The 21071-nt window shown below is 41.5% G+C and overlaps 1 protein-coding gene across 1 annotated transcript in view; it reads right to left on the bottom strand.

Moving 5' to 3' along the window:
- LOC109988824 (raftlin) overlaps positions 1 to 21071 on the bottom strand; it is a 134589-nt gene that overhangs the window by 65399 nt on the left and 48119 nt on the right. The window contains exon 3 of the mRNA XM_020640407.3: positions 11212 to 11389. Within this exon, the coding sequence (XP_020496063.2) occupies positions 11212 to 11389 (178 nt within the window). The remainder of the gene's footprint in view (positions 1 to 11211; positions 11390 to 21071) is intronic.

Below are 21071 nucleotides of genomic sequence, written 5' to 3' on the forward strand. Positions count from 1 at the left end.
TTTCTTCAGGCAGTGCCTAATTGTACGCTGTGTTTCTTTGGCCGTACACTGGGCTTAAGTCAATATGGCTGAATACCAAGGTCAGCCAATATCTGCGAAATGTCCTTCCAACAAAGCTTCAAATTTCAATCTGAATGATTGTCAATGTTGACCTTAATGACTCGTAATTTACATGTGAAGCCCTTCGACTCTAAGCTCCTTCTTTCACCGCTGCTTAAAACGTATAACTGCATCCCTCCTGCATAGAAAGACAAAGCTGAAACTGGAAATCAGATTATACGTATATGTCTCTAAGCAATCAGTGCCTGACAGGTACAAAGTATGCATTCAGCAAAGTGTTTTTAAATTATTACTTCAGTGTAACCCGTTTTGGGAAATTGCTTGACAGGAGTTGAATTACATTTATTGTATAGATGAAAAGCTTTTCTCCTTCTAAAGAAGGGAAGTCAAGGCTGGATAAAAAAAAATATATTTTCTCATCATAGACAGTGAATATTTAAAATAAATGTTCCTTTTCCATCAGCAGCAGAGACTCGTCAGACTCCACACCCGCCTCCATCACACCCGGCTCATGTGTTGGTATGACCACAGAGTCGGGAAGCATCTGAACCGATGTTTAGCACTCTGTCACTGTGGAGCTTTAATAATATAGCACATCTCTCCTAATGTCACATTTTCACACATTTGTGAGTAATTTCACCCGGGTGAATCCACCTCTAATGGATTTTAGTCAGTACCTTTTTATTTTCCTTCCCCCCGCCCCTGTCTCTCTTTTCTATGCTTTCCGACCTTTTCCTACCTCTCAACCCATCCCTCTCTCTCAATCCCTCGCTTTCTCTGCCTGAGCTCACATGGGCTCCTTGCAATTACCCAATAATGATGAATATATCCCATCAGGCATTGCCTGCTAAACTGTAACCCTATTCCATCGAAATCAAATTGAACACTGGGAAATTTGACAGTTGACATTTAAAATTTCTGAACGGTCTAATGCATTCTGTCTGCAATTTTTTTTCTTTTCCATCTGTGCTGCAGAAGGTTTTAACAGGGGGCTGGGCACTGCATGGGACAAATTATCTTCTCAGCTTTCTAAAGTTTGAAGCACTTACACAGATATGTAACTCAGATGAAAATGTCTCCACATTTGCAGATGACACTGCAATCTATTTACACAAGCTCTGTATAGACATGTGCACACTAAATAAAGATGGCCATACAACTATAAATCATCCATGCATTATCTTCTATCGCTTGTCCCGTTCGGGGGTCACGGGGGGCTGGAGCTGATCCCAGCTGTCAGTGGGCAAGAGTCGGGGTTACTCCCTGGACTGTTCACCAGTCAATCACAGGGCTGACATAGAGAGACAGACAACCAGCCACACTCACATTCACACCTACGGGCAATTTAGAGTCACCAGTTAACCTAACAAGCATGTCTTTGGACTGTGGGAGGAAGCTGGAGTACCCCGAGAGAACCCACACATCCAAAGGGTTCCACACAGAGAGGCTCCTGTCCAACAGGTTTTCAAACCAGGAACCTAGTTCCCAGTAAATTTGCAAAAAAAATGACTTTTGCAACAACAATTGGCTGATTACGAAGCGACAAAATGTGTTGAAAAGTAAAACCAATATTGAAGTGCAAAAAATTGCAGTTCCTCAAGTATCCACTTGAGGCTTTCTCCAAAAACCAAGGAAACCCTGTTACAGCACATTTAAAAATGCCCATTTTTTTCAGCAGAAATAAACATGTTTGAACCTGGTTCAGAAGTAATGTTGGTCTCTTTGGCTAATGTCTTTGTTGGTAAAAACTGTATGAGGGTTGACCTTCTCTTATAATAAATATTTTTTTTGTTTAAATTAAGGCTTATGTATAATAAGGGGCGTGGCTGATTTGACTACTCATTGTAGCGGAAGGCTATAGGCTTTACTTAAGCAAAATCTTAACACTGGTCTTAAAGCATTGGCTTGTTTGTGATGTCTTCATTGTTTGGAGACGTTAGTTTGAGTTAGTGATACCATTATGGCGACCACCATCGCTGGGCTTCATAGTACTTCTTCCGAAAATCATGGGTGACTCAGACTAGTTATTGTTTTTTACAATCTATGACTGCTACACATGGTCATGCTTTAAATCCCTCCCTCACACTGTCTTCTCTTTTTGATTTATTTTTGGGACAGTGAAAGAGACTCTGAAAGACGATGCTCTGCTTTTTGGTTTCTCTTATTTCTCTTCCTTCATATCTTTCCCCTGGTGTGGATTTGGATTCCCCTGGGCTGGTGCTGATGTGAGCAGCTGTCTCCACGGTGACAGACGCTGGAGATAAAGCCTGGGCTCCGTTTTCGGTCAGGGCCATCAAAGAATGGTAGACTCTGCCCTTTTCACTCAATCTCTCTCTTTTGCTCCTTTTATTTTTTTTATCCCTTTCTGCCTCCTTCTCACTCTCCCCTCTCTCTCGATTTCTTCACACTCCAGCTGTGATTTTCTTTTCTGCCTCTCTCCCCCCTCATGGTGTCTTTTTCTTCAGAGCAAGGCAAGCATGTCTTAAGGAAAAAAAAGGGGACGAACTGCAGTCCATTCAGCTGAAGCCTTTTCATACCAAATCGATAACTCTGTTGACCGGTTTTGCAGCAGCAGAGCCTGACCAGTGTTAGTATCAATGTCTGGGCATGCAGAAAGAAACACCAAGGGGTTCTACACAGCAGCGTGTAGTATTTACTAATGGACCCATTCAGCAGGAGGGGAGGACAGATAAGGTGCCACGCATTTCAACTATATAACCTTACATGACTGCCTTGTATTCACCATGTTATAGGGATTTTATAGTCCCATTTGGACATTTACAAAAAAAGGTGCAAAGTAAAGGGAGTTATTCCAGGAATTCAGGATTCCAAAAGTTTGCATTTGGTAACTGCATGGACAATGAGTCCAGGTGCACGCAGGTTGCCATGTGGTGGACACTGAAGCTTCAGTGTTTAGCCAGCTCTGCATCAGTCTGTAAAACTTTCTGTGTTCTAACCTCTCTCCATTTTTCAAAAGCATCTCCAATATTGATCCTAGTTTGAGCACGTTTCTGCTCGTGGAATTTATTAGAAACATGCAGAGGCTTATTAGGTCGGGTACAATCACTTCTATCTGAACCAGTTCTCTTGCCAGCTTGCATTGTCCAAAACAGTCGTGTGGGGGTGTCTTAAAACAGTCTACCTTTACTGGTCAAATGAAATCCAGAGCATTCAGGACCAGAATCTAAAGTTAGAAGGAGGACATACTGGCTGCTGCATTGTTGTCAGAGAAGCCAGCACTTCAACATATCATGTTTCCTTAATGTCTGATCATATAGTAAGGTCATTTTATCATTTAATTCAGTAGATATTACACAAACTCTTTTGCAAAAAAAAACTAAAATGCAAATTTAAAAAGAGAGAATGTGGACAGGCGGGTATTCATTACATCACCAAGAGGTTCAAGAAAAGAGAGATGGGAAATGGAAGAGTTAAGATCTACTTAGCTCCAAATATTTCCCAAATTTAGGGCCAAGAACTGAAACTGCAAATTAACTTGGGTTTATAACTGACTGCACTGGAATTAAGAGTAGTAATTGGTCACCTGAGATGGAATAGGGGATGGACAAGGAGCAAGTAAGAAACAACCAATTACTGACCTTAAGATTGTAAAGTAAGGGATTACATGTTGTACCGGAGAATCCAGATGGCAGGTTAAGTCAGTTCATGTTTCAATTCTAGGTCTGTTTGGGATAAATTCTGCAGCTTCAAAACTGTTTTTCCCAAACTGCAAAAAGTTCTGAAATTTGCTCCCTGACTATTTCTTCTCAAAAGACTTCAGTGAAACAGACAGAAAGTAACCTCATTCAGAGAAGGGGTAAAGTTAAACTGAATCCATTGCCGATCTTAACGTCAAAGACCTGAGTGCATCTGCTCACAGATCTGTATAAATGAGACAATCCGGTCGATGGTGTGATTTTAATGTTATAAACTGGTTCACTGGTTAGCTTGGTGTCATACAAGAAGTAGACAACAACCTCCAGAATCGTTGACACATCAAGAGGCTTAAAACCCGCTTCAGCTCCAGCTCTCAGCCTGTCATTAGGTTGTCTGAAAGTTAAGTTGAGACAGGATTTCCAACATGGCGGCTGCTGCCGATGAGCCTTCAGTGCCCCCCTGGCTGATATCACTCGACCATTTACATTTACAGTCTATGTTTTTCTGATTTTTTCTCAGTTCCACAAAGCAAAAAACAACACCCTGGGAATCTATAACCATTTTGCATGGGATCAAATTGAACCGTAATTGAGTCAAATCAGTCTATATATTAATAAATTGTAAATTTATCCGACCATTGGCGATGAATCTAGATCAAAACTGTGATGTCTTGTAGAAATGTGGTCTGATAACTTGTGTCCAGACGCCCAACCTACTGTATGGTATTGTTAAATTTAGATACGTTTTGTGTTCCTATGTTTAGGAGCATTGAGGGTTTCTGTTACAGATTTTTCTTTTACATGGGCTTTTCAATCAGAGGATTACACTTATGTAATAGATGATTTTATGCCTGACTGGGGAAAGAGAGAAATAAACCTTGACCTGTCAACAAAACATTTATGTCATGCAACGTCCTCATTGAAGTGTATAGTCGGGGGGCCTTCCTGCATGTCCTTCTACGTCTTTGTCACCGCAGCAGTCGATAAAAACATCACAAGTCCACATGGACAGAGTGCTGCAGTGAAATGACGCGAGTGCTTACTGACTGATTGATTAATTATGCAGTGTTTTCATGTCTTCTTCAATAAATTCATGAAGGCAGTTGATGAGAAACACAAAACTGAGTCAGATTTTTTTCATTTAGAAATTCATAAACATCTTCAGGTATCCTGGGAAGTGTTGGCCATCAGGGAGGGCAGTGCTGCGTGTATGTGCGTTCTCGACTGTGTGTTTATGTGGCGCTCCCACTTTTGGACACCTATATTACATTGTTTCAAATCACTATGAAGGTCTTCAGGCATAATGATGACGTGGGTAAGAAGTTTTATTGACACAAATCTCATCCTACTGTCTTTCAATAGTCAAACGTGTTCCTCACTGTGGATTTATGACACTGAAAAACATTTTTACAGTCTAATGCAACTCGTTATCTGACACCTCCCTCATGGCAGAGGTTTCACACATTGTAAACATCTTTATAGAGTAAGTATGTCTTCATGCTGATGGTTTGGTTTGCTTTTTTAAGGCAATATGGAGGAATCAAAATTGATTTCAGTCTTTTTCTTGGCGAGCAAAAAACTCTCTCAGGAGCTGTAAGCATTTAGGAATCGAAGAGATTGAAACCCTAAATTTGTGATATTTGTCAAACATTTACCTTCTTAATGAATCATCTTGGTATAGATGAATTGTTGCCTCGTCCAAGATTGATTTAATTGAAGAGTTGCTTCTTTTGGGCTTATATTCTCAGACCTGGTTGCTTGTTTCTCTTGCCAGATCTGGCAACCCTGAATAGATACTATCCTGAGGAATGACGGTGTCTTCGATAAGAGGACATGGCAGTAAAAGGTTTTTAAACATGTTTTTTGTTTTAACGTCTTGGATTGCAGCTGTTGGGTGATCGACGGTAAACCAGGCATGTATAAACACCTTGCTCAGCACCACTCTGGTAAATTACAGCAAATAATGATACAAACAGAAAGCTTGACAAGCCCAAATTAAGTTGTCATGTCTGCTGTGATGAATTATCTCCTGCTGTGGAGGTTGTTTCTCACGCTGAATGACATGAAAAAGCAGCGGATGGGTTCTTCTGAAGGAATAAAAAAACAGGCTCTGATATCTCCAACAAACACTAACGAGGATGAGAGATGGGAAGGACGCGTTTTGGATGTCTGGCACCAACATGAAAACATTTTTTCTTTTGCTCGGGACACAAATTCTACAAACTCTAAGTGCACCTTCAAATTGAAGTTATCATCAACATACAAAGAATGCAAAAATCAATTAACTGTTTTTAAATTAAGCAATTCATATTTTTTTTAGCTTTCCATGCTTCAATCTAGAGGTAGGATAGTGGATAGAGTCAGAAATTGAGGAGAGAGAGTGGGGAACAAGAGCCACAGTTTGGATTTGAACCGTGGCTGCACGCCTCGAGGACCACAGCCTGCGCACATGGGGTGGCATCCTCCTATTGCTAAAGCCTACCTTCCTTATTATGTTGTACTACTCATAAGTTGAATCCTACATTTATGGCTTCCCATTAGGATTCACAAATCTTATTTTATTTTTACTTTATTTTTTCACAGATTTCCCTCTGGTTTTTCCTTCTTCCTGCTGTCTGAATCCCTGATTCACTATTCACCATTTCTTTCTGAAAATACACAACATCAACCTAATCCTTTCCCAGGAAGTCTCTCTTTATTCTCGCATTTATTTTATGTCCTTCTCTTTTGTCGTTTGTGTTACGTGATCAGATGCAGCAGAACTGTCAGAGCACAGACGCTCTGATCATTACACTGCTCGCTCTCAGTTGCTCGTATTATCGTGTATTGGTATTTCTGCAGTTATTGTTCAGTCGCTGTGGGTGAGAGCTTTAGCAGAATGACGGAGATGTCAATGCAGATTAGCAGCTGTGTTGTTGTGTTTGTGCTCAGCAGTAAAGCAATCACAGAAAAAGGTCTGTCTGAATTGAGAAATGTGCTTTAAGCTGTGAAGAATCTGTGAAAGAAAGGAGCCGTATTAAGTACGATGTCACCCACAAATACACATTTCTGTTACACTCGATACCCGACATGTTGCCTTTCCCTAATCTTCACTGTTAGCTTAAAAATAAGACAATGTCGATGCCCTGAAAATGTCTGGTTTAGAATTTCAAAATAAAGTGTTCAATTACCAACAAACAACATCTGGTTAGATGTCTTAGACTACATGAGTTGACACCAGGAGAGCTGGACTTGGGGAAACAACTAACTGGTGGTAAACGGTCCTGAGGTGGAAATGGGCCAAAAAAAGACACTGTAAGTTCCCTTTAGGGCCCAGAACTACGTCCCCTGCTGGCTACAGTAATAAACAAGTGGTTAAAGTTGTTAAATAGACCCAGTTTTGTTGGTTAATGCAGCACAAATACTTAACCCTACAGAGTCAAGACCAAGGCCGAGGCAGAATTCCCCCAGAAGTGTGCTTGGACATTAGTCTGTATTCACACATCAACGTGTTGTGAAAATATATTTTGGTATTTTATAAAAAACAGTATGCTCAGTGTTATGTTAGTTATCACTGAAACTCTTACTCTAACTCTTTATTATTGATCCTCAGTGAGCATTGCTGCACTTTTTAATGGTGAAACACCAATGTCGTCAGTGTCAGCGTCTCCAGAAAAGGAGTGGTGTCAACAGTGTTTATTTTGACTGTGCTTATAAGTTCATGATATCTCTTGAGTACTCCTAACACAGGGAGTAAGTATTTAATGAGTGTGTGATATCGGACACTCACTCAATCACTGTGTTGGTTTGATTTCCATGCCAAGCAGACTTTTGCAACCACAGTTAAGAATAAAGAGAAAAGGCTGGAAGACAGCGTACAGCAATAATGCAAAATGGGCAGAAAATGTGTCGTTCTTTGAAGCTTTAGTGGAAACAAGAAATGGCTGGAAAATAATTTGCAGTAAGACGAATGTAAATGCAACAAGATGTGAAGCACAAAAAACACTACAATGAAGAAGTTGTCTGCAATCTTCAGACGGGGGATAGACACTCTCACGCATACACACTGACTTACAGCAGGCAAACACACAGACACACATATCCATGCCCTGCAGCCAGGGAGCAGGGTTTTGGTAAACAGGTCTGGATGTTCACCGGACTTAAGAGCCAGACAGAGCAGCCACTGGGGCTTTACTGTTGGACTCCGCCTGTCTACATGTCACTGCTGCCAGACAGAAAAAGAAAAAAAAAAAACCTTCTCCTCATGGCTTCCGTCTTTTTGACTGTCATGTTTTTTGCTTGAACCGGCTTTACAGGACGTGGTTCGAATAGTCTGACCAGGCTTCATGAATCCTGGGCTGTCAAATCGCTTCAAACTGAGGACCAAATGTCCCAAAAGATTCAACAGAAGTTTTTTTTTCCAAAGTTCAGAGACAGCGATTTTTTTTAGTATTCCAGACAAAAAGCATCCGACTCACTCCCGCTGCATGCCCTTCAACCACCCTTGGAGCTGCTCCACCCCCACAGTTCCCAGGACAGAGGGGCCCAGGCACAGCGCTGGAGGGCAGATGTAGGGGGGCAGCGGTGACTTTGGGCCTGCAGAAGGTTTTGGCCCGTGCATTGAAAGGGCTGGCGATGGAGGACTGAGGTCACTGCTGACTCACGTCCAATTACAGCTGCCCACATGACAGCTTGCTGAGCCCCAAACAGATGTTGTGATGCTCTGTTGTAGATACTCACAAAGGTTGACCAACTGGTGTGAAATGCAACATGGTCCTCGACTGATTTTTGCACAAGTGCCATAGTGAAAATCTCTTTGCTGCCATATTGTTTACAAAAATAGTCATTTGTAGCTGCGGACATGCATAATCATAAAAATCCTAATGTCACCTAACAAATATCTGGAAATCCATTTATGCTCCAGGAACTCTGAAGACAAAGCAAATTCATATTCCCATGGTATGTTAGGATGTATAGTGCACCAGTTGTACTTAATTAGTGATCCCAGCACACTTTCTTAATTGACTATAATGACTACATAAATGTGTGATAGTGGAGGTGTTATTCTCAGGGGTGTAACTTTAGGACCAGCCCTCCACTGTTGTTTAGTATTTACGTTTTAATAAGAGCCTTCTTCTGTTGAAGAGCATGTTTTATGTCTATGTCCCATTTAATATATATAAATATAGACAGTGCGTCTCTGTCTCCTTCTGTTGCACTACACTGAAGCCAAAATACGCCCGCGACTTGTGATGACTTATTTTGCTAGTGACGTATTTTGGAAACGAGACATGCACCGAAGGCTGATGGCTGGTTAATCCACTGAATTGACGCTTTACCCTTCCTGCTAATCGAAGCCCACATTTAACTTGTTGCTAAAAACATCAAAGATCCTAAAAACAGTCCACAGCAGAACAAACAGCTAATCCGGTGAGGGACACCACAAGGGGCCACATTTATCAACAGAGCTGTCGCTCATGAGGTTACATCCGCTCAGTTTTGCATCAAATAATTAAACTAACAAAAAACATCAGGAAATAAACACTTGCACATAAATCAGCATGATAATAAATATTAGGTCAGAATCCCCGTTTGATAAAGAATCATTTAATGTGTATTTTAACTTTATAGTTCAAACCATGCCCATCATTTAAAAAGGAGGAGGTTGAATGTATGACCTATGCTGCAACCAGTCAGTGGGAGGAGCTCTAAATACTTTGACTTCACTTCCTGTTGGCTGTTTCTCCGCCCATCTTCAAGGGGTCATATTATGCTTTTTCTGGTTTTATATGCTCTTTAGTGTGTTTTCCAAGTATCCTGTGCATGTTTATGCAAAAATTCAAAGCTTCTCCTACCTCCTCCTGTTAGCTGCAGCATTAGCTGCATGTAACGCTCGGTTCTAGCCCCCCTCGAAAACAATTTGCTAGTGAGAAGTCTTGTCAGTGTGATATCACTGATCTAAGCCCATTGACTCGTTGTGTCAAGCCCAGCAGCTCATGTTGCACGCCCATCAACTTCTGTAGCACGCCCACGATATGCCGTAGCCTGCGGTAGCACAGTAGTGCTAAGGTGCTAATGTTTTTGCTCTCCTTGGACGGAGCCAGTGGCTGCATTCCCAATATGGTAAAAGGGGTGGGGGCATTTCCGAGAACCGTGCTGAGCGACTGACCAATTACGGCAGAGCCGACAGGCCGACCAATCAGACCAGACTTGGCACACGTGGGGACTCTGAACGTGGGCACTTCAGAGCCTTAGAGAGAGAGTCAGAAGCGAGCCGGTGCATGGAGCGGCAGAACATGAAAACAGACATTTTTTTCGAACTTTAGCTATTGTGAACATACTTTAGTAGGTACATAGATTAAATATACGAACCCCAAAAAGGGCATAATATGACCTCTTTAATATAGAGTCTAAAGGATGTCCAATCAGAGTTGATGGTGATTGATACAATAAAAGTCTCAGTTCTTGATTTAATTGCTGAGAGAGTCGAGCTCTCCTCCTCAAGAAGACATTCCAGCAGCGCCTACATTTACCAGCATGCATTGCAAAAGCATCCTCAGCTTTGCCCCACTGCATTTCTCCATTTCTTCTGTATACTTAACTGGCTCTGGCTGAATATCTGAATCAGCATACACACTTTGCTGATTGAAGATTGAAGATGAACAACAACATCCACAACTCATTTGTTTGGGATACATGATTACAAATAGCGAGTTTGCAACGACAGCAAAAGTGGACACTAGTCTGTTAGTCTTTAGTTATTCGGGTCCACAAACCACTTCAATGTGTACACCTCAAATGACAATGCTGTTGCCAGAGGCACAGATTTTGTAGCTGGGCTGAGCTGTGACACATCTGAACATCTGAATTGGATGACTCACTAAGAACTGCATGTATTCACACTAAAAGAACGCAGAACTGGGACATGCAAAGGCAACGATGAAAATCTGCACACAACTGCATTAATTATCACAAATGTTCACCCACAGATGAAAACAAGGCTTCTTTTTTAAAACTTTTTGAACTGTGTATTTATTACTTTTCGAGGAAAATGTTGACAATCTTTCTTTACCATGGAACCTTTAAAACCACACTGCCTTGTTTCCTCTTGCACGTCCATGTGTGAGTGAATCAGATCCAAGATGGTAGGTGGAAATCTGTGCAACCTGATCTTCTCCTGTCATACAGCCAAGAATTTTTCAATAAAACCCTTTAGAAGGCAAAAACAATTAGCCTGAAGTAGCAGCTGAAACAATTATACCGCGCATGGCCTTTATCTTGCTTGGGCAGACAAAGTAATGGAAAGACTTAGCCAATAATACTTTGCAGACATTGTTTCACTGGAAAAGAATCTGTAATAAAGCTTTTGTTGCTAATCCTGTGTCTCCAGAAAGTGGATGTTTAATTTTCATTTTACATTATCCAATGTGTTGACACCTCTTTGCCTTAATAAATGTATTCTCTATTGCTTGATTACACGTCTAAAAGTCAAATATCACACCCATGTGGCTCTTACCCATCGTTGAGTTGGACCAGTATGGCGCGGTAGAGCTGGTGCTGAGGGCTGTTGGACTCTGGACCACAGGGGTGGATGAACGGGTGGACGTCTGCCAGGATGAAGCCCTGCTGGTAGAGCTCCTGCAGCTGACCCGTCAGCTCCCTCACCGACGAGAGACGCAGGGTAGACGTCCCACCTGAGAAACGACAGACAGGGAAGGCAAGTGTGAGACTCAACTGTTTTAATGTGCTGTGATCCAAGCGGCAACCTCCAGTGTTGGAAATGAAGCCAATGGTGAAGTGCAAAGAAAAACCGCAAAACATGTTTTAAACAGCCTGTTTTAAAACTAGTTTAAACCATTTCTACTGTGCGTCTTTTTTAACTTCATCATTCGCCCACCTGTCTATCAGGTGCCCTCAGACTTTCCACCTGAACACTTGATCCTGCTGCTCTGTTCACACCTGACTCTCATTGCCTCACTGACCCAGAACTGACACTTGATACGGCCCACACACATTCCCTTACCTGTCAATCTCCTGCTTTCTTATGGGTAGATTTTATTCTTTCTGCCCCTTTTTCGGTTTTTGTTTTTATTCCTTGTTGCAACTGAAATTTGACATTTCCTGCACCAACAAAAAAATCACCGCAAAGATGTAGTTTCATGCGGCTTGGGCAAGGAAGTAATTCAGGTGACTCTAAAGCAAACTGATGATATGCAAATGACTCATGTCCTGTTTTTACTGCAATTAAAATATTGTTGTGTGAGGTTTAAGCAATGGTAGTAAGGTTCCAGTGCAGCTACATTCTTATAAAGATAACACAGCTGAAGAGGCACCAAAGACAGAAAACTGCTTTGAACAAAAAAAAAAAAAAAAAAAAAAAAAATACATGAGGATTTGCAATTCAAATACCAACACTGATTTTCGAGTCATTCCCGGTTTGTTTTGGCAATTAGCATGACGCTTTTCGCTCCATCCCCTCAATCTGGGAGTTAATGGGAGTGGATCAAAATCCAATCAGGACTGATTGCCGAGGCTCCGTATCACTGCAGCTCTCTATTTTCTGAGGCTGACTTTGATTCCCTCTCAGCGCAACACAACTGTCCAAGTATGGCGGACTGGAGCGCGACATTAATGAGATGCAATCAGTGAGTGGCCGACTGATTGGGGAAAAAAATAAAAAATTGGGGACAGAGCTGCTTTTCATATTTTCTTTAAGCATTATTTTCTCCCTCTCTTTCGATTCCAGTGCTCCCCTGTGGGATTAAAAACCTGGAGCAGACAGCCGCTGGTGACGGCCTGGTTCAGGGAGCTACCAGCTGTGTTTCGACAAGCCACACACCGCTTCTGTCAGGCAACATCAGCCTGTCAGGATGAATTGTAATGAGTTCAGGAGGGGGAGGGGAGTGAGTCAGGTTCAGGGAGGTGAGAAAGTCAGGAGAAGGAGCAGGTAGATATGAAAACAGGGAAGGGTGAGGGAAGGACGCAGAGGAAAGAAGGAGAAATGATTGAGAGGTCAAAACGGAGAGGGAAATTTAGAGAGACGATAATCGAGACACTGCTTGGCTCCCGGTTGCGTGACGGCTGGGATCCCAGCAGCACGCAGTACATGGCGACATTTACTGTAGGCCAAACAGCTGGGGCACATGGGAGAGTGCCAAGACAAAGAGCTGGATGCAAAACGAGGGATTGGGGGAGAGGAGAGGAGGAGTGATGGAGAGAGAGAGAGAGACAGAGAGAGAGAGAGAGAGAGAGGAAGAGGAGGTCTGGTATGTACGAGCTGTCACGAGACGTGGGAAATGCCACTTTGGCTAATTAGTGTCAATGAGTCTATACAGAGTGAAAAGGTTCAGATCCATGGGAAAAGTCAGAGCACACAAGTTCAATGGGAGGTCAGGGATAGGGGTGTGGGCGGAGCAAGATGTGAGACGATGCCAGCGGTGTTTTTTGTGTGTTTGAGCTCAAAATCAGCAACACTAGCAACACACAAGCTGAAGAATCCCAGAGGCCAAATGACTCAATACTAAAAAAACAAAAAAAACAAGATAAAAATGTAGCTCTGTTCTGCAGCCTTCAATAAGCTTTACATTTCCTGATACAGGCTTTATGAATTTTGGCCTTGCAATGATTCAAGATACATTTCATTCTTCTTATAAGCCTTATTTATAAAGTACTTTAAAAGAATGTATTAAATTAAGTGTGGGGTTATACTTTTTTTTTTTTTTTCATCTTTTAAAATTAATCTTTATCCAGATGTGTTTTAAAAATGTTTATTCTGTTAAAATTATTATTTTTTATTTTTAATATTATCATTATTCTGGACATTTTTCTGGTCACTATAACTTTTTTTATATAGTTATAATCATAATCAATAATGTAGCACATTGTCATATACGGGATGATGGATGGATGGATGGATGGATGGATGGACAGATGGATGGATGGATGGATGGATGGATGGATGATGGATGGATGGACAGATGGATGGATGGATGGATGGATGGATGGATGGATGGACAGATGGATGGATGGATGGATGGATGGATGGATGATGGACAGATGGATGGATGGATGGATGATGTATTATTTGTTGGATGGATGGATGGATGATGGATGATGGATGATGTATTATTGGTTGGATGGATGGATGATGTATTATTTGTTGGTTGGATGGATGGATGATGGATGATGGATGATGTATTATTGGTTGGTTGGATGTATGGATGATGTATTATTGGTTGGATGGATGGATGATGTATTATTGGTTGGTTGGATGTATGGATGATGTATTATTGGTTGGTTGGATGGATGGATGATGTATTATTGGTTGGTTGGATGGATAAATGGTTGGATAGATGTAAGGATGATGATTGTGTTTGTGTTGTTGTCATTAGTTCTAACACCTTGCACTGCACATGTAAGATGGTTTAATGAGCCTCCAGTGTCTGCTCAAGTTTAATGAAATTGTTCCAAACTCCATCTTCAAATCTGAAATGTGCCACAATATTTCCGTTTAGATTGACATACATAATCCTGAGTTGTGAACCAAGTTTGATGTTTATACACAATCAGTCCAGTAGCTTTTCCCACGAGTGCATCAAGGGCCAAATTCAGGTCAGTAATTCGTCTCACATTAAGGCTCCTGGCGGCAAACAGCACGCTCTCACACATCCTGAGTGTTGCTGCTTGTTTGATGTTTAAGTCTGTTAAAAGTGTGGGAAACAGTTCTGCAAGACAACTCTGTCATTCATCACATCTGGCCTTTAAACAAAGAGTTTCACTGACTATCTCCAGCGACAGAAATGTGCCTCTGTTTTTCTTACTATAATAAACACAGACTTATATAACGACACATAATCGTGCTTATTAACATCTATTGTTGTTGATACACAGAAAGTTGTATTTAAACATTTCTGTCTCTTCCTTTCATACTTTATTCATTAATCAAAGAAGATTTGAATTCCTTTCATTGTCTGTTGTAAGATGTGAATGTGAGGAATACGATATCAGCAATCAATTTGAAATCGTCTTCATTGTTTAGAAGGGAGAATAAAGATACACACAACACTTAAAGGTGCTGGACTACTGAAAACAAACATCGTACAGGAAGTATTTAATAACAATTGACTCTAGTTGTTTTGATTCTTTTGATTTTGAAAGTTAGTTTTGTGTTTGGATGATAAAAGCAAAAGAGAAAACAGAGTTGGCATTATTAAATTAAACCAATACAAGTGGTTGGAAAATGTTTCTGCTTGACGAATAGATTTGGACAAACAAAGTATTTATGACCGCAAATTACAAACATTTGATAAGAAGTAAAGGAAAGTGTCTGAAAGAGAAACAAAAACGTTGAACTATAAACTTTTTTTGTTGAGTTTTTACTTTACCTCAAATATTTCCAACAGTTATCAAAGCCAGAGAAATCTGTAATTTTGTTGTAACAGGACGTGTCTTGTCAAGGCGGGCCGCCATGAAAGACAGAAAGTTTATCGTTGTCGTGGAAACACCGGATGTTACATCAAAGACCGCTACTTAAGGAAGCGTGAGCTGCTGCTGAAAGCTGCCGTGCTGTTGCTGTATGTGCTGCTCTGATAAAAACAACATGTGAATTATAAACTCGGATACGTCTTCAGTAAACATATTCTCTTCCTCAGGTCGGTTTCACACGTTCGTCAACGCAGAGTTTGTTTTCACCAGGGCCTCGACGTCATCTTTTGTTATAGTATTGATTGAGAGCCCCCTGGTGGCGGAATCTACATTTTTTATCTTTAAGTTAATATTTTTATTTCTGTTATAGAACAATCTAGTTGTGATAACTTAGTCCAATATGTGGTTGTTTTTTACAGTTTTATTGACTAAAATGAATCATAGTTTTACAGTGTAGATTTACATGCAGGAGAGCAGAAGGAGCGTTACATTAGGTCAATTGGTGACTCTAAATTGTCCATAGATGTGAGTGTGAAGGGTTGAACCCCGTCTCTCGCCCAATGACAGCTGGGATCGCCTCCAGCTCCCCCCTGCGACCCCAAACAGGATAAGTGGAAAAGATATTGGATGGATGGATGAATGGATGTTTTGAGCTGTTAGGATGGATGAGACCTGTTTTATCTCCTAATCTGACTTGTGTCTTTTCAATATTTGTAATTGATTACAGCTGTAATTCTGCCGGGATGAGATTAAAATAATCCTCCTGCATTGAAGCTGTCACTTCCCACCTTCTATCCCTTGACATGCCACACTTCCCCTGGCAGATAAATGCGTCTAAAGCCTTTGTGTGACACTTTCAACCATTCGGTTCAGGCTATAACTCAATGATGTGTCGTGCTTTTGGCGTGCTACACACTACATCATCAAGACAGCAACAGAGCCGGAGAAAGGAAAAAAAACAAAAAAAAAACAGATTTCTGGAACAAGCCTGCGAGCCCCAATCAGGAGGCAGCTCCTGTGATGTAGCTAGAGAGCTGAATCAGTTCAGATCCCAACTCTTCCTCGCGGGCACAAATCCAGAGGTTCACTGTGAAACCACGAAAGGAGCAGAAGAGGAAGAAGGGGAAGAAGAAGAAGAAGAAGAAGGAAATCATATGCTGTCCCCTGAAGGCAAGTGAGTGCTTCGGCTAAAAATACTCCTCCAAATTTCTCAATCACACTCTGTCCTAGTGCGCCACAATGCAGGAGCTTTAGAACTTAAAAGGCGTGGAGGAATTAACACAAAGAAATAGGCCGCCATCGCAAACGAGTGAAACATATTCTCCCCCCACCTCCCCTCTCCTCTGCTTCTCCTCCTTCCCTTCTCCACCCCCCGTTTTCCTCCAACGTTGGCTGCCCTTAGAAATGGAATTAATCCTTCTGCTATCTCTGATTTGGTTTTTTTCTCGCCTTCCTTCCTTCTGCATTTAGGTTGCAACATGAACACCCTGTCCCCCCCCCCCCCCCCCTAGAGGGATGCTGCTGCCGTTGCTGGTGCACATGATTCATGAGGCGGTGGATATTAAGTGGAAAATGAAACCGTCTTTGCTTGCTCTCTGATCCCCTTAGTTGAGATGAGTAAATAAGGAATGGTTTCAATTAGGAGGAGGGAACACAGCCGCTGGCGACTTCTTCAGTTGGCTTTAATCGTTGTGTGAGCTGCTAATAATCACAACCAGAGGCCTCTGCATACACAGGCCCTACATTTATTTATCAGACCAACTTTTATATATGGTTCTGTCTACTGAGCAGAGGGTTGCCCAGTGGTGATTCTCATGCTCGTGTAAGGATGTTTACTATGGTTACTTTGCCCTCAAATCATGTTATCCAAGGAGAATCTCTTTGTCTGCGTGGATGAGAGCAAATTAACTGCCGTATAACTGCTGTGTCTAAGTGTTGATGTTTTCACGGAGTGAATATTTAGGCCTTTGAAGGCGTCGCTGCCTGATCAAACAGGCAATCTCGGGAACCTTACATGGCAAACTGGCAGCCAATTACAACGTCCCATCTCTTTGTTTACCCTGGAAGAAAAAATCTCTCACATATCAACACAGAAGAGCCCTAAACTCACAGGAACAAATCGCTTCGTGACAAATAATGAGAAAAAAAAAAGGGGGGGGGGGGGGGTGGTCTGGCTGACAAGCAACAAATTGGTTTTCTGGAAAATTGTGTTAGCAGCTGAGGCGTCAAAACACCGCTATTAAACACAGAGACGGAAACAAAACTGGAGGGAATGTATGTATGAATGGATGAAGGGGGAGTGATAGTCATGTCTTCCGGGTAATGGCGAGGTGCACGTTGTGATGCTCACAGCTCGCGCTGGATGACAGAGCAGGGGTGGGAAAACTTTTGTTTTTTTGGTAGGATCAAAAGTTGCTGTGATTGTATTTGTTACAGGTGGACATTACGGCTATTTGAAGTAATTAACGCCCAAAAATATGGGGAAAAAACTGTGATGATGCAGCTCCCACATATTTGTTATCCTTTTTTATCCCCTGCAGTTTATAATGTTTGCTGCCATTTTCTACCTTAAATACATGTATGTGTTTCTTTGTGGATTCATTTATCAGATCAACATTTCTTTCAGGTTTTGGATCCCATCGCATGCTCTTCATGCAAAATGCAGCAGCACGACTGGTCTTCAACCTAGCTAAAAGAGCACGTCGGTCCACTAGTCATCTCCCCCCACTGGCTCCCAGTTACTTCTCGCATCAGATCGAAAACGCGGCTGCTCGCTTACAAAACAGCAACCAAAACGGCTCCTCCTTACCTAAACTCTATAATCCAGGTCTACACTCCCTCCCACCCTCTATGCTCTGCCAATGAGAGGTGTCTGATCCAATCTTCACATCAGGGTCCTAAATCTCTAACTAGTCTCTTCTCCTCTGTCGCCCCCCAGGGGGTGGAACGAACTACCAAATTGTCTTAACGGTAACTTCAGAATAGAGCATTGTACCATCGTATACCATATGGTTCTTCCTGTATACATTCCTGTTTGAACATTACCCAGCATCCCACAAACAAGTCTATGAAGTGTAATCAAAGAATACTGGACTTCGTGGAAATTGTTGAAGACAATTCAAAAAGCAAGCCTCTTCAATGAGAGGTGAAAGGTCTTAAAGAACTGCGATCGAGTCCAGTTGATTTGAATGACTGAGAATCTACACACATCCACAACCAGACACAAGTATGTGTTCCTCGCCCCAATTTGCCCCTGGCCATGCAACCAAACTAATCACCATGCTCCAAAAATGTTTTTTATTTGTCAATCATCAATTTTTAAAATCTGCAATACATAATGAGCATGGTTGAGGAAAGGTTAACATCTTAATCTAAAATCAAGAGAGACAGAGGAAGAGAATGGTGCAGAAAACAAGAGAATTTCTTCATTATACTCTGAACAGTTAAAAAAAAAGAAGTGGCAGGTGGAGTATGTTCAACAAGAGAGAGAGAGAGAGAGAGAGAGAGAGAGAAAGAGCGTGTGTGTATGTGAACAGCTCAGAGTGAAGATGTAAACATGCAGTTTGAATATGCATGCAGAGTTCATCTGAGGAGCAGAATAAATAATAAACACATCTCTTATTTCTTGGAAGCTGACCTTCTGCACACACGGCCACACATATTTAACTGACTCATCACTTGGAGTTATCAGATAATCCTAACTGCAAGTGTTTAATATTTGGATAAAACCCTCAAATATGATTAAATGCACACCGATATCTTAACGATATTAAGAAGTAATACAAATAGAAGAATAAGTAAGCAACAGATAACGCAAAGAGGAAAGAGACCAAGGAGATAAAGTAGAGGGAGGAAGACGAGGATAAGAGACGATGAGGGGGTTTAACTTTTCTGATTGAATTGTGCAACAGTAACTTGACTTACTCAAACGCATACATGCCTCACATTAATGGTTTATGATCAAGACAAAATATTTGCTCGCCATGTTCGACATACCACAATTTAACCAAAAACTAGATTCAATCATTTACATACGCACTCACCAAACCGGACATTGCGGTCTTATTATGACCCCTATATCTGAGAACACAGCAGCTGCTCTCCCTCTCACCTTGTGATATTCAGAGCATAAAGATATGTCAGTGTTTGATTAATTAAGTGCTGTTCTCACCTTCTGTTTTAACAGCTGCAGGATTGTGCAGCTGGATTCCTCTGCACCCTACTTACTGCCATGCGTTGGAAATATTTTGACATGTGGCTGAAGTGCGACTCAAACCAACTCTTTAACCTAAAAAAAAAAGTTTTCTTTTAAGGTGGTTTAAGTAATTTCAGACCAATGCATCAGAACACTGCACTGATGCCGCTTCCAGAACCAGTGAGACAAAAACAGGCCTCAGTAAAGGTAACAGATCCCTGAGTTGAAAGGCTTATCAGAGGCTGCAGAGGAAACTCTTACATGCATGCCCAGAGTTTTTCTTAAGTAGACACTGGGTTACCTTACCCAAATGCCAAACGTTATCTCATCACTTTTTGCATGCTGTCTCACTTGAGAAAAACTTTTATTGGCAGGTAAGTCCAATTGCAAGTTAGAACAGTGTGCACAAAGGGTTTGCTTGGACATTTTTATGGAGAGAGCAAAGTATGCATAGTATTTATTTACAACTGAAAGTACTTACAGAATTTATAAATTACTACATTAACACATAAGAAATCAGCAGCCTGTTGAAAAGGAGGAATAGTTCAACTGAACTTAAGTCAATCAGACAATTGTAGACTTGGGTTTTAAGGTGGCATCTGGGGATGGCCAATCAGATGTTATTATTTTTATTTTTTTAGGGCGGGTTAATGCCTTTCCCTGGCCACCCCTCTGGGCACGCCTTTGTCCTTATATGGCCTGGTGAGTATTAACTCTTTCTTAATCATTGCATAATTTGTTTTAAATTAGATTTGGGCCTTTTTGCCTTTTATTAGACAGGACAGCTGAAGAGAGACAGGAAATGTTGGGAGGAGAGAGTTGGGCATGACTAGCATCAAAGGGCTGAGGTTAGATTCGAACCCACGGCTGCTGAGACAAGGACTATATCATCTGTACACATGGAGTGCAATATAACCGCTATGCTATCTGGCCCCCCTATTGCATTAACTTTTAAATGCATGTTAGAAAAACATAAATCCCTGTAAGTATTGCTTCTCTGCGTTTCTCTACCTTTGCTTTCGCTGTTTTTCTGCCACCATGATGCGTCCACAACTGCTGTGACGTAGTAGTGACGTCTACTCAATGAGATGAGATAAAGGCTGTGCTGCTGTAAAACAGCTGTACAGACTTGGAAAAAGACATGCATTGGAAACGTTTGTAACCCTGTCACAAAAATGCCACTGAGCATCACAGCGCAGAGCTGATCAAGTGTAGCCTTTCTGTTGAATTTCCAGCACAGTAAGACGCCATGTCAACTTCCCGTGGATAATTCTCACTTATCATGAATAATGAAAGAAGAAAGATCCCTCAACTTTGAATGTGAAATCCTGCCTCTGACACTGGCTCACTTCCCCTTTTAAACCCGTCTGCCATGTAAGCACCTCCGAGCTGCAGCCTGACGCATTTCCATCACTCAACACATTTAAAAATAAATGAGTAAATATGAAATTAATAAGCTGAAAGATTGAAGCGCCAGTGCTCTGCACACACACGCGCCGTGCTCCGCCTCTGGGAGAAATGGTTCCACCGCATTTGCATGAGGGTGAAAATAGCCCAGCATATATTATCCACCCGCTGCTACTGATTTCTGATCCTGCTGCTCCGATCCACCGTGTCTCGTTCAATGCTATCGCCTCACCCTATCATCATTACACAATTATTTGTTCCTGCTAATAGAAATGGCTCAATTAGCAGCTGACGTGTTCATACTGGTGCACATCAGCTCTGAGAGGACAGAGTGTTTTTATTTTATAGTT

Source organism: Labrus bergylta, chromosome 8 (assembly GCF_963930695.1).
Source record: "Labrus bergylta chromosome 8, fLabBer1.1, whole genome shotgun sequence".
Taxonomy (NCBI): domain Eukaryota; kingdom Metazoa; phylum Chordata; class Actinopteri; order Labriformes; family Labridae; genus Labrus; species Labrus bergylta.